The sequence below is a fragment of the Dunckerocampus dactyliophorus genome, chromosome 14, assembly GCF_027744805.1.
Source record: "Dunckerocampus dactyliophorus isolate RoL2022-P2 chromosome 14, RoL_Ddac_1.1, whole genome shotgun sequence".
Lineage (NCBI taxonomy): Eukaryota > Metazoa > Chordata > Actinopteri > Syngnathiformes > Syngnathidae > Dunckerocampus > Dunckerocampus dactyliophorus.
This window is the reverse complement of record NC_072832.1, coordinates 9,536,151-9,550,841: the sequence shown is the minus strand read 5'-3', so window position 1 is coordinate 9,550,841 and position 14,691 is coordinate 9,536,151. Positions and strand designations below refer to the sequence as shown.

Below are 14,691 nucleotides of genomic sequence, written 5' to 3'. Positions count from 1 at the left end.
AACTTTACTGTCCCTCACAGCTCCTTAATGCCAGGAGGGAGCGCTCACCCTTGCCTGATGACAAGGTGAGTTACATCAGCTGAGGCGGTGTACACCCTGGATTGCTCATCTGTTCGTCACAGGGCTAACACACAGAGACAGACAACCATTCACGCTCACATTCCCTCACATGTTTTTGGACTGTGGGAAGAACTCACATAAGCACAGAGAGAACACACCAGCTCTACACAAATAGGTCAATCTTGCTGAAAGGCCACAACCGATACTCTGTTGTCCTGAAGCTGATGAATGGTTAGTGGTTTAGTTTATGTTGAACATGCTGAAAAGAATTACATTTCAGTACATCATACGTTTACACTTGCGCATCCGTCCGTCCATTTTCTTCTGCTTGTACGGGTCGGGGTTGCGGTTCGCAGTCTTGCTCTTTCGGTCACTGCTTAAAGCTAATGACCGTTGGTGAGGGTAGGAGAGTAGGTCTCGCTTCACCACGACGGCATTACTTTCCGGCTGAGAACCATGTCGTCAGATTTTGAGGTGCTGAGTCTCTTGCACAATTCGACATTTCTGAAAAAGATCAAGATCGAATCCTATCGTTCTCCATGTCTCAACAGTTACTGATTTTCTGCTTACCTCCTGTGTTTAACATGTACCAAGTTGACCATTTTTAATAGTGAAAAAATGAATAGCAGGGCACAGAGTAAGAACGTATGATTTTGTAACTATACACGACTGAGTGATGCCAATATTAAATCCTAGTAATGGTGCATGTCTGTTTTTTATGGAGCAGAGATGGTAGAATACCTTGATAATAAAGAGTCTATATTCTAAAAATGTAAATGTCACGACTTACCTCAACCACACTTCTGTTCTTTTTAGTCTTTCAGGACCATGTCACCAACTCTATCCAATGAGGTGAGCTTATGTACTTCAATATCCCATATAGGGCTGTTTACAATACCACCTTGGCATCAGTGACATGCGGTCAGGGGAGGCAGGTGAGGGAGGCTTCTTGAGTAAGCCCCGCCTACCGTCTGAGTGCACACTGAGTGGGCTCACGGCACCTGCCAGTTTGTGTCTGTCAGCATGTCGCCAATAATATAATGTCGCAGAAACATTCATTGTACAGGCTGTATAATGCCTTTAATGTAAGGGTGACATCTATTGGTATTCTTCATATTCTGTCATATTCTTGCTAATCGGACAATTAAAAAAAACAACTGGAGGCACTTGCAGTCCCGAAACATCCTGAAGGAGTGGGGGCGGGTGTGAGCTGGAAGGTGCTTGTCAGCCATCCAGCCACATAGGAAAAGCCAGGGTTTAAAAAACAAAAAAAACTTTATTGAAATACACAAACAGCAGTGCCGGCTAGAGCTAGTTTTACAAAATATTTTTATGCTCTGCTGAATGAATGCATGAATTTGACAGCTAAGATCGAGGATGATATACCCAACCTCACCAGGAGGTTATCAGACGTTTACAGGAAAGCATCAGAACTTTTCCTGGAGAAGGAGGGTATCTGTACTTCATATACTGTACAGATAAAAGGTAAGAACGCAAGTGTTTTTCAGTTAATAAAAACATGTGCTGAATGGCACTTGCAAGTATCTGAAAACAATTTAAAACTGTTTTTGTTTTAACCAAAGTGAATTAGTCTCTTCTTTTTGGGGGGGTTAGCCTCTTAATGAGCAACCTGTATTAACATTAAAAAACAATGCAAAGGAGTCAGCGCCTCACCAGCCATGAACCTCACCGCACGACACTGCTTGGCATCACAGTTTGAATTGTATTTAATACTATGTATGTGTGTACTGTATGATAGGGATGTTACGACAAGCGAGAACGCATCCTCCAAAGGTCCACCAGTCAGGGCTCTATAGGCTCGCCAGTTTATAATCGCCATGGTTACACCCCCACCCTGTCACGGTCCCCGCAGCATTTTCACAGACCGGGTGAGTACTTGTGTGGATGGTTTATGACTACAATGCAATATTGTTTAATGACCTGATCTGATAGGAGTGATAACAAATCAGTATTCCACCTTGTACCTTAGCTTTCTTAGTTCCCTCCCTTTGGTGTGTTTACCATGGCTCCTTCACCAAAAGTAACATCACAACTTCCCCTGCTGTAGTGATATGTCAAAGAATGTAACATGTTTTCACCTTGGTTCTACTTTCTTTCCACTTTTCTTTCAATGCTCGCATATCTTCCTTTTCTTTTGCCCCTCACTTTCTCACCCTCTATCACCCTCCCACAACGTGCCACTCTCCTGGCTGCTCCTGGGGGTCCCACACACTCCCTTCCTCCCCGCAGAGGCTCTGACAGGCATGCAGAAACTCTGCTCCTCCCTGTGCAGTAACAGTGTGGGCTCCAGAAATAATGACTCCCGCCCCACCTCCCCTTTCAGACACCACTTCCTGCCCCATACCCAAGGTAAGGCCCCCCTCATGCCACGATACCCCCCGCTCCCCCAGTGACACACACCATGTCCATTGCACTCTGGGATGCAACCTCATGCTAGTCTCATTATGGAGCCATCACCATCTCTCCATCGGACAGATACTCCCATCATTGATGACATGAGAACACTTTGTGTTTGTGTTTTAGCTTTTTGCATGCAGTTGAGAAGTTCTACTCATCAGTTTGTACTATTACAGTTGAATGATTCAATGAATGACCTTTTTTTTTAAATACAGTTGCATGCATTTCCAACCTGCAAAGCTGGGTGCTCACATTTAAAAGAGAAGACATATAATTTAGGGATGCTCTGATCAGGGTTTTATGCTGCCCATACCGATGCCGATCAGCCATGAGTGAAATCGGCTGACACCGATCACATAAATTAAGTGTAAATTTTTAAATTTATTATCGGCTATATCAAACGTCACCATCATTTTTTCTTGTGAGAGCTACTTTTACAAAATGAAAGGAGCTACTCATTTTTGTAACATTTATTTTCATAGCTTATTTCAACCCAAACAAACATAATATCCTTGTTTTACCAGAACATTAACAAAATGCTGGTGTCCACAGCTCGTATTTTGTATTTCAGAATGCTTTTTTTTTCATTATTAACTGAAAACCTGAATGAAAAACAGGCTTGCGGGCGCCCCATGTGGTCACGGAGGGATACCTGGTGCCCTCGGGTACCACATTGCTGACCCCTGGGCTATATGATATGAAAGGGGAACCATAAAGTCACCTTCATTTGGACAAAAACACATTTCACATACTTTTTTAAAATCACGAGTGAAACTTAGAGTCTCGATAACTCACCACACCCGGCCACACCAAATGAAAGGTTTTTAACGTGCCACCCCGGCGAGCCATTTTTTGCAGAGTGCAAAACTTATATCATTCCCACGACGATAGGAAGTCCCACACGGCAGCCATGCTTGTTTTGGCTTTGTGACGGGAACATGGGCGGGAGACGGTCGCTATAAGCTGGATGCTGCAATGGGGGCGGAGCTGATCGACGGATGTGGTCGGCGTTATAAAGTAAGCATCGGCATATGCTGAAACCGTGCTTTTTCATGGAAATCCATCGATCGGAGCACCCCTAATACAATTGACTCATATCCCATCTAATAGGCAGTGTTTGTTTACTACTACAGTGTACATTGTATACAGTCATGGAAAAAATGATTAGACCACCCTTGTTTTTCATTTCAACAACAAAAATAGCTCATAAGAGTTACATTTGTTGGCAGTACAATGCTATAGCTATTCATGTAAAAACCATGGAAGTTGCTAGATATCAGCTCTTAAATTAAACTCTTATGAGCTATATTTGTTATCATCATTATATTTGTGCAAACAAATGTTCCTTTAGTTGTACCAGGCATTAAAATGGATCAATAAACTGAAGAAACAAGGGTGGTCTAATCATTTTTTCCAAGACATATAATAATCTTCTAATCTTCTTCATAACACATCACTCTTCTAACAACATTCATTTACAGCAGTGGTTCTCAACCGGCTTGGCTGCAGGACCCACCATCGCCCCTCAATGACAAGCGGCAACGCAAATTGCAGACATTTTTCAAGTAAAACTTCTTAAAATATCTTAAAGTGTCTGTTTGCAATACGTTTGCAGAGGGCGCTTGCTTGCTAATGTGTTGCAAGCACTGTATTCCACCCTCAGGAACAATACATTTTTATCCACAAATTCAAACGTTATTCGAACAAAGAGTGTGTGTAAAAGTGTGTTTTCAGCACAGGTGTATCTGAGGAATTGAATGACAGCACCTGGACCTGGACCTGGATGAGTGCAAGTGTTTAGAAAATCACGCTAGTCCACTTGCTCTGATTCAAACCCTCAGATAAACAAAAAGTACTATTCAAAATATACAAATTTAACTTTTTCCTGATTAGCTCAGCGAGTAAGTTTCACAATAAAAGGAGGTCCTTTCTTCTGGTTACCACGCCTCTACCTGGGTCAACAGGTTGAACTGACCATGAAACTGTACCTACGAGTCTTCATTGTGAGCTGGAGATAGCCGGTGAGACGCTTGTCTCTTTATAGCGTGCTCTTCTCCAGCAGATATAAAGCCTATCTAGCTATGTGGCGCATGTTAACTTCACATTTAATGTCCTTCTCCTCCTGCTTGGCCAGGTTGTCCATAAACATCGCATGCACCTCGTGGTGGCGTAGCAAGCAAATAGCACAAACACGAGGTGCATTCACGAACATCGGGTCATGACACAATTTTTTTTGGCAATACCAGCAACCCACTAAAAACGGCCCCGCGACCCACCAGTTGAGAATCACTGATCTACAGTACTATACCAGCAACACTAACATTTACTCCAAACTAGTCCCACTGGTCCATATGTGTTGTCCCGTCCACGCTCTGGTTCCCCTTATGCATCCCTACTTATGTTCCTTCTTGGTTCTTCTCACTGGAGGCACTGACCCGCCAAGCGGCCGGAGCTCCCCTCTCCCGCTCAGGCCCGACAGCCGGCCGGGCACCCCGCCTCTCTCTCAGACCCCTAAACATTTTCACCTCCCAGGTAGGAGTTGGAGCACACCCTGTCACTGCTCTTCCCTACCTATCTGTCTATCTATCTAGCTTCTATCTGTCTATCTAGCTTCTATTTCTATCATTTGGTAGCTTTTGCTTTTTCCCCTTTTTTTTTCAAACATAGAGAAACGGCTGCATTTGTGGGTGTGTTCTAAATTAAAATGAAAATGTTGGTTCCATGCGTTCTTACAATGATGTTTATAGTTTTATGCAGTATCTCATACATGTGAGTACACACCTTCAACTTGGATATGACGTACATGAGTCAATGTACAGCTTGGAAAGCAGCATAGCAAGCCCTCGCCATAGTTAACAGCAATCATTTGTTAATTATTTTTTGGGGAAAAAAAAACACGACATAGCGAGGGATGACTGTACTGTAATAGGAATGGTTGCAGAAATGCGAGGGGTGTACACACTTTTGTGAAATACTGTAAATGCTGAAAGATCTGTAAATGCTTTTTTTTTGGCATTTGACTCATTTCAGATCAGGGCAGTAACATCTACAGGAAACCGCCGATCTACAGACAATACGGTACTTTTTCATCCATTTAATCCTTATTTTATTATCTGAATTGGAATTCAAAAGTGATGACGGGAATGACGTTTTGTTATTCAATCTGCAGTCCCTCCCGGTGTCAATATAGTATATGTGCATGTGTTTGAAGTCTGTCTCCGACCTGTCTCACCTGCAGTGCTTTGTTCATCTGAACAAGTCATGTTCGGTCATTACACTGCTTCTGTAAACAACGCAGTGTAATGGGTTGAGTTTATCGTCTTCAAGATACAAATCAAGCGAGGATACTTCTTTGACTTTAGTCTTGAAACGGCTTTGAGGTGCGGACAGCACACGGAGTCATAAATGAGAGATGCTCCAAAGATGTTTGAGCTACTTGTTGCTGAGCCTGTGATGCAAACACTGATAGATCAGTTGCCATGGTTACCAACCTAGATACAGCTGCCATAGCACGTCAAAGCAAGTCGGCTGATGACATCATCAGATCTGCCACCTTCCCTGCTGCCCATGCTCCCTCTCCAGACGACAACTCACAGAGTGAGGGTGATTGTCATGCCGACTCTATTGCCGTTTTAGGTACAGTAGGTTCTTAATGGGCATGCTTGCACTGAGACCATGTAGCAGCACAAAAAAAAAAAAAAATCACCCTCTAACTAATTCTTGTTTCCCCTTGAAGCTGCCCTAAAAGCTTAACTGCATCCCTGCTTCACTTGAGCACTTCTTTAATTATGACACATTTGGGTTGCGCTTGCACAACACAGAGGAGCTTTTTCTTTCTTTTCTGCCACATGACGTATTCATTTTTCAGTTTCATCCTTTATGTTCTTGCACTGTTGGGTGCAATAGATGTACACGATGAAACCACAAATGACTTGGACAGAGATAACTGAGACGGACTTCAAACTGACGTATGTCCACGTGTCTTACATTTGTGCTGTCTGTGCATTAGCAGTAAATGCAGGGGATGAATGATTGAAAATTCCATCATGTCTGCGTACCCAAATATTCCAAAAAGCCCCCCCCCCATCTTGTCTGTCCTGTCAGCTCTGTCTCACATTTGTGTACCCCGTGTTTTCTTTCTTTATCTAGCTACGTACAATTAGTGAAAATTAGCCTTCTCTTTCAGTTATGTGGATGAGCTGCACCATACAAACACATGTGCAGCATGATGTCCATGCTGAAAGGGTTTTGTGTATTTTATCTTCTTCGGGGCTGTATTTGGATCCCATAGGTTCAGAAGGAAGAGGGCGATCGAGAGAAGAAGAGGAGGAAGAGACCTTGAAACGAAAGCAGCTTCAGGAAGAACATCTCAACAAGGTCAGTCACCCTATCCGTAAAGTTTGTAAACCACAGAAAACCATCCTTCATGATGTTTGGATTGGAACGTGTGTTGGTATTTAGATTCAGTCTGGTTTGGGAAAGCTAATTCTGAGGGAGGAGATGGAGAAAGATCAGATTAGGGAACGCCACGCGAGGAGTCTCTCTGCTCAGCGCTACGACCCCAAGCAGAATAATGGCGACGCAGGTATACGGAACATCAACATGAGCCTTCTCAGTTCATCAAGTCGGCTGTGGTTTGATGCGATTTATAGAAAACGATTTTTATCTTTTAGATCCAACTTCTCCAACCAAAACTAACTCTTTGCCTGGCTATGGAAGGAATGGCCTACATCGGGTGAGACCTCAGTCATATTGGAAGGCTTGCTAAATCATAACACTGCTGAATAATAAGGTTGCTATCGTAAATATTTCCACTTTCCTGTCTTTTTGTAGTTTTTGCAACACATCTTACACTTTACACTGTACTAAGCTATCGTCCTTGCCCCGCAGCCCCAGTCAACAGATTTCACACACTACGACAGCTACGGTGACATGTGTGGAGGAGGCAGAGGTGAGCGCTGCTACCAAAACATGACCAGAACTCTTCAGCACAGCACAGTAGATCCCCGCCTTTCACGGGCGTTACGTTCCACATAAAAACATCTATTTTTGACACATGGCTCGCTCCTACCCCTCCAAACCCTGCTGCTAGCTTGACGATGCTCTCCTCCGAATTCTGATCAACATTTGCAATAAAAATGACTGTTGGACTTATTCGACTCAGCCCCAGAACCCTCTCTCTTCAAATGCCATTGTTCACGAGCAATGGAAGATAGCAAGCTAAATGCACAATCAAGGTTGGAGCCCAAATATGCCTCACACGCTTATTAAACGCACTTCAAATTATAAAATGTATACAGTAGGTACTCACCACTGATGAATGATAATGATCATCGATAGAACAGATGAATTGGAGTCACAAGCCAGCACTTCTCACAGCAACTATGGGGCGCTACCGCCGAGCAAAGTGCAAAAAAACTACTTAGTGAAAAAATAAAATGGTGAAAAAAAACACTGTGAAGCCTAAAGAAACAAATGTGTAAAAATTGTGGGCTTTTTAAAATAATATTATCCCATATTTTTACATTTTTAATGATTTAATGTGAATGAGATATGTTTTCTGTTGAAAAAATTGCCTATTTTCAGGGGGGAAGAATCACGAATGTGCGGGGATCCACTGTATTCACAAATGGTCTTGCTTCCTGTGCACAGAAATGTTCATTTTGAAATATCTGCATAATGATTCCCACAATGTCATCAAGGATAAAAGTGCTGTATACTGTAGCTAGTAGCCTGGCAGGAGATGTGACAGCAAAACCATTAACTGTGAGTCTCATTTTCTGTCCCATTTTGTCCTGCAGAGTTTCAGGTATGTCCCTCATCTGCTTTTTCCCATGGCATGCTTCCTCACCTTGAGCCACACACTTGCTTGCAGTAGGCACCTTGCCCCGTATGCACACTGTCCACTTGTGCTACACGCTTGCATTGTTACTGGACGTGTTGCTGTATGTCGTCGAGATGTCACCTACGGGGCATGCAGTCATTTCAAATGCACTGCCCAGTAGCTGAGCAACTGTACTCTATGTGCAATGTGCAAGCACCACCTCATGTGTTGTTTTGTTTGTCTGTATACAAATGTCATGACCCGAGCTAAATGTCAGATTGAGAAATATAATTACAAAATTCACCCCAGGTACACATAAACATACACTTTAACAACAGCTGTCCATCTTAAACACTATACTCCTGAGCAGTAGTCAAGCTCCTTGCTCCATCCAGTGAAAAGTGTGCCCGCTGTCATAAAAAGGGCAACATACTCATACCATTAACCCTTCAGTCCCCTCCCACTATATTATATTTGTGTATGTTCTATTCTTTAGCACATTAAGGATGGCCGTGCAGCACTTGCAAGGATGGACAGGGGAGTATCTATGCCTAATATGTTGGAGCCCAAAGCAAGTATCTTCTTCTTTTTGTACTGATAGCAACTATGTGAATTACACTATATACACAAAAGTATTGAGACACACCATTTTGTCACGTAGTTTGACAGTCAGGGGTTGGACGTGACCGCTTCATTTACTCTGATTCATTAAAGAATCCTCCTCTGGAGGTGATCTGAAATGAAAAAAGCTGTTTATTTATAGTCTTTAAAGGTAGACCTATGGTGGCCGGGAAGTGCACAGCACTTTAAGAAACTAAACATTAATTAAAACATTCTAGGAAACTAAATTAGCCTTTCAGGAAACACATTCACAAAACTCAAAACAAAATTAGCATTTGAGGAAATATAAACAAATTACAAGCATGCAAACTCCACAATGAGATACAGAAAAGTACATTGGAAATTTTGCACTGTTATGCAGTTTAGGAAACATAAATGAGAAAAAGCGTAGAAGAATAGGATTTTATACGGTGCGCTTTACAAGCGAAGTGCTCTACCCCAGAATGCAGTGACATGATGTGCAGGTTCACTCAAAAAGGCTCTTTATTTGAGCAAAGCGTGAAGAAAAATTGCAAAAGGCGTAGCTTGAGGTCACATAAGTAGCCAGGGCACGAGCAAACAAAGTTCAGTGCCTCACGTGGCGTAGTACGGGCATGAAGAGCAAACTACAGGAGAAAATGAACCGGCGACAAACAATAGTCACAGCTGTACCTAAGCAGATGCACTGCTTACTAATGGGACACAGGTGTCGCTGTCCAGCGACAGCTAAACCACAGCTCATGGTGCAAACAGGAGACACAAAATGAACAATGTATAAACTAGGGAAAAAACAAAAGTAAAGTTCAACCTGTGATGTGGGATATGGCAGGATTAAGACAAATGCATGCCTTTAAAATGGCCTTTTGGACACAACTAAAACTTGGTGATACGGGAGATTTTGTTTTCTATACCGCAGTATTTTTAATGTATTTTCTTGCTAAGTGCACAACATTTCATCAGACCATAATACCGGTACACTGTGTATGCACACATCATTTTGCAAGATATCACTTTTATTTCCCCCCATTTCACATCTTGTAATGTCTAGAGCCTAGGTTCCCAAAGTGGGGTACACGTACCCCCAGGGATACACCAATTGTCATGAGGGTACGTGAATAAAAAGAAAAAACAATTAGCGTCGAACACTCGCAATTGCGAATGCGCCTGAACGCCTCACGGCTCGAGGAGAATGGAGCAGAAAGAAGACAGCATAAAGTTGTTCATTGCTCTTTGCGCATCATATGAACAAATAAGTAGGTTTCATGATTATTTTGTGAATTTAGAGCGTTTAATCTTGAAGATCTCATTGATAATGTTGTTCTAGTCCCCGTACTGCGCAGCGGTGAAAACCTGTCACTGTGAGTGGGGATTCCCCCCAAATAAGGCTTTATTGTTGGTTGTATGCATTCCACTTCATCGTGACTATGAAACTTTCTCCTTCAATTTGGTAGCAAATGAATATGCAGACTTACACCACAGCTATTGTGAGTGGACAAAAAAAAAAGTGAAGCTCAAATTCAACCCATTCAAGCGGAAGGATGCGAACATCAAACTGGAATAAAAGATATGTAGGATGATTACTTACCTATTTATATTTCACTCATGTGAAACTTTATCAAAATCCCACCATGCAAAATATAAATGTTTGAGCCGGAAGTACTGTAAAACCAATGAATTAACCACTTCATTATGTTCAATATTTGAAGTTAATTAAGATGAAAAGGTTTCTGTTTTTCAAGTGTGCAGGAGTAGAGGGTACATGGCCTCAGGTCAAATTGTCTGAAGGGGTACGCAACTCTAAAATGTTTGGGAACCACTGGTGTACAGTCTCCCACAAAACTTAGTACAACCCTACCACGTTTATTGTATGATATCAGGGGTGGGCAAACTGCGGCTCGCGGGCCACATCAGGCCTGCCAAGCGTCTTAATCTGGCCCACTGGGCTTTTCCAAAATCCTTTTTTTTCAAACCTTTAACATGGAAACTGTAGCCGGCAACATGACACGCAGTGCTATTGTGGCACGCTCGAGTCGCCAAAATAGTCAGATGCAATCTGTAGCTTGTACAAAAAAGCCATCCAAACAACACAACACGTCGACACACACGACGCACATGCCCATGCCAAATAAACACCCTTATATTCCTGCCACAAGGCATGCTGGGTACTCTTTCTCCCAACATTTTTGCTTGATTGCAAAATATGTTGCGGAGGAGTTAACAGGTTAGGTTAATTGGTGACTCTAAATTGCCCATAGGTATGAATGTGAGTGTGAATGGTTGTTTGTCTATATGTGCCCTGCGATTGGCTGGCGACCAGTCCAGGGTGTACCCCGCCTGTCGCCCAAAGTAAGCTGGGATAGGCTCCAGCATGCCCCCGCGACCCTAATGAGGAGAAGCAGTATAGAAAATGGATGGATGGATGAAGGAGTTAGCATGTTCTTGATATCCAATGTTTTATTGTTCATAGTTCATATTGTTGTTGCAGCTGGACTACCCAGCATGCCTTGCGGGCATTTGGAACTCAAAATTTTAAGTTACGCGTTATCTGTAGCGCGTAGTTGATGTTTATCCAGTTGATTTATGTGATGCGCTAACTTGCTGTGGATGTGTTGTTCTGTTTGATGAACACCTATATATAGACGGCCCCTCCACCAAATATTTTAACGCATTGTAGCCCGCGAGTCGGAAGGTTTGCCCGCCCCTGTAGTATATCCTCTCAAGAAACAATACTGTAGAAATTAAATACTGTATATATTTTAGAGTAGTCAGTGTAGAGCTTGTTTAGCAGTACAAATGTACTATCCACTAAAAGCAACTCAACACACAGCTATTATTATCTAAATAGTGGGCAACACAAGTGAGTACCAAGATAATTGTGTCTTGCCTCCAGTGAAGCATCATGGTCAGGGGCTGCATGAGTGGTGCTGGCACTGGGGAGCTGCGGGCCACTGAGGGAAACACGAATTCCAACACGCACTGTGACATTCTGAAGCAGAGCATGATCCCCTCTTTTTCAACGCAACGACCCCAACCACACATTCAAGATGACAGCTGACTTGCTGAGTATGTGCAGTCCGGATGTCCCCAGGCCCTGAACCCAACTGAGGACCCGTGGGGCAATTCAAGCAGAAAGTGGAGGAGCGCGGGGTGTCTAACATCCACCAGCTCTGTGATGTCATCGCGGAGGAGCGGAAGCGGACTCCTGTAACAACCCGTGCTGCTCTGACACTTTGAACCCTGACATGTTGACAGTGAGGTGTACTCACTTGTTGCCGCCACTTAGACAATAATGGCCGTGTGTTGACACATATTTAGAAGGCAATCTATGCTGCTTTGCAAGCTGTGGCCTGACTACACTAAGTTATATCCGAGAGGGTTTACTCAGTTTTGTAAGATACTGTACATTTCCAGTAGAGAATATGTACCAATATATTTTGGGTATGCCTCTAACATTGTTGGAAGAGTTCCAGCATGGTAAAGCAAGGTCCACAAAGGCAAGATTGGAGGGGTTTTGTGTGCAAGAACTGGACCTCAATCACATGAAACACCTTTAAGATGAAATTGAACAGTGACCTCTGACCTAACAAATGTTCATCCGGATGAATGGACAAATATGTCCCCCTAAAATCTTCCCTACTTTTGGGTCCCAATACTTATGTTCATATATTGTATCTTGGAATATGTACAGCTAGCCTACGCTAACAATACCCAAAAAAAGACAATTCCTGAAAACTGTCCTAAAGAAAATAGTTTGACATAATGCAATCAGGTTTAGACCACATACAGTATAATGAAAGTTATTTAAGCGCCCTATAGTGCAAAAACATTGCATTTGAAGACTGAAACAATTTCCAGACTTAGCATGCTGCTTCAGGAGCTGCAGTCACTCTAGTGCTTAGCATGCTGGCTTCTTCATGTTCATCTGCACATAGCTGTGACTTCCACTGGATACTGTATGCGGCATACAGGGAAGAATCCAAATTCCCATCCCAACCCCTCATATCCGTATATACTGTAGTGCAGTGGTTCTCAACTGGTTTGGCTACGCGACACACCGTCCATCACCTCTTAATGACAAGCGCTGACCCAAATTGTGGAAGTTTTGCAACTCAAATTTCTCCAATATCTTATATTTAATGAACAGACAGTCCAGTTTGAATGTGACGTAGAGCAAAAATAACACAAGTTTAATGAACTTTTCCGGTGTCACGCAAAATTATTTGACCAAAAAGTGTTTCTATTTTGCTCTCACTAATGTTTGGTCTCTAGTTGCAAGCTCAGCAGACAGATAACAGGTTCTCCATAAAGACTTCAGCTGAGTTCTATTTCAGAGCCGTCACTTTGAAGCATTGTAAAACTGAACATACAGAAATAAACCGTGCCAGTTATAACTTCAACAAGATGCAAATCTATTTCTCTGTGACAAATGCATCATGTGCAACGCATCCACATACTGTATGACCAGATAGATATTCAGTAGATAACTCAGGTGCACATTGCATTGAAACATCCGATATGTAACAAACATAAAATACTTTCAGGCAAGCTTTCTTTCTAAGGCTCAACAAGACACAGGACTGACACATTCCACTTGCAGACTATTCGTGAATGTTGGTTTTCTTCTATGACAGCGCGTTTGAAATAGCACTACAGATTATTGTCTCCAAGAGTATTAATAGACTGGGGTGGACACAAATTCAGCCTTGGACTTTTTGGTTCAGACTGGCCCCACCCCCCATTACGAGCCTGCTCTTGTTTATATAAAAGATACAATTAAATAGGGTTGGGATCAAACCTGTACCTTCAACCTTGAAAGGGAGCAGCATGTACCATTAAACCAACATCGCAGAGTGAGTGTATTTTTTGGCATTTTAATTTTCTAATTCATGACAGAGCCTCGGACTGACACTTGAAGCTGCACGCATGGCAGCGGTGCGTGTTCTGTGCGCATTTAGCCCTCTCGCGAGACCCTACCCTGGTTCTGCGTGACTGTGCCAGCACGCCTCCCCTGTTGTTTTGTGTCTGCGGCGGCATGTTCCCGGGCCGGGAGATTTATTTTCCTTATTTACCAAGGCAAGGCGCAGCGATAAATAAATAAATAAACTTCCGTCAATCGGGAAAACCCCTGGTACTCTCGATGGCCAGTCCGCCCCTGTTAATAGATGACACTCCGCTGCATGAAATAAAAAATCCCCACTGAAAACTTGACCCACCAGTTGAGAATCACTGCTGTAGAGTATATAAGGGAGCTCACCCTACTGTGCGGATGTGAGTTTGTCAGAGGCTTATCAAGCAAGTGAAGAGAATTCTTGTACATATGGAATTAGTTATTCAGAAAAGCAGAGGCACCCCAGTTTTTCAGGGCAATCATTCTCATGTGGTTTACTTGGCCAGCATTACTGATTTTGTTTTTTGCGTAACTGTTTTCCTGTTCCTTTCTCAATCTATTGCACGATAAAGAGTATGCACACCATAGCATTTCCTCAACAAACTAAATGACTGCTTTCACTCTCAGTCAGCCTCCTGTCACAAACCTGTTCTCCTTCCCAGTGTTCCCTCTGTCACAATTCTGATCACATCTCTATAGAGTTGATGTCATTTTGTCACGTAAAAAATGTTGACTCAGGTGTGTGACCCTGTGCACTGATGAGTGTCTCCTTCTGAAGGTATATCCCTATGAAATGCTCATGATAACCAGTAGAGGGAGAGCTAAACTGCCCAGGGATGTGGACAGAACCAGACTGGAGGTATCAGTTTGTTGATTGCTAGACTTTCTAACTTTGTGTGAA

At 42.8% G+C, this 14,691-nt stretch overlaps 1 protein-coding gene across 6 annotated transcripts in view; it reads left to right on the top strand.

The window, feature by feature from the left end:
- The window catches only part of LOC129194388 (actin-binding LIM protein 1-like), a 53,948-nt gene that overhangs the window by 38,159 nt on the left and 1,098 nt on the right, over nt 1-14,691 (top strand). For 3 of the 6 annotated variants that reach the window (XR_008573754.1, XR_008573752.1, XR_008573753.1), the window contains exons 11-21: nt 21-65; nt 877-912; nt 1,820-1,949; nt 2,311-2,430; nt 4,906-5,010; nt 5,509-5,556; nt 6,770-6,855; nt 6,940-7,063; nt 7,152-7,213; nt 7,369-7,429; nt 8,280-14,649. Coding sequence is in view for 2 of the 6 variants with exons in the window: in XM_054799593.1 (XP_054655568.1) it covers nt 21-65; nt 877-912; nt 1,820-1,949; nt 2,311-2,430; nt 4,906-5,010; nt 5,509-5,556; nt 5,974-6,114; nt 6,770-6,855; nt 6,940-7,063; nt 7,152-7,213; nt 7,369-7,429; nt 8,280-8,287; nt 8,799-8,873; nt 14,569-14,649 (1,122 nt within the window). In the remaining 4 variants the exon portion in view is untranslated. Of the gene's footprint in view, nt 1-20; nt 66-876; nt 913-1,819; nt 1,950-2,310; nt 2,431-4,905; nt 5,011-5,508; nt 5,557-5,973; nt 6,115-6,769; nt 6,856-6,939; nt 7,064-7,151; nt 7,214-7,368; nt 7,430-8,279; nt 14,650-14,691 lie in introns of all 6 variants that reach the window. The other 3 variants (XM_054799593.1, XM_054799594.1, XR_008573751.1) reach the window with 3 other exon arrangements.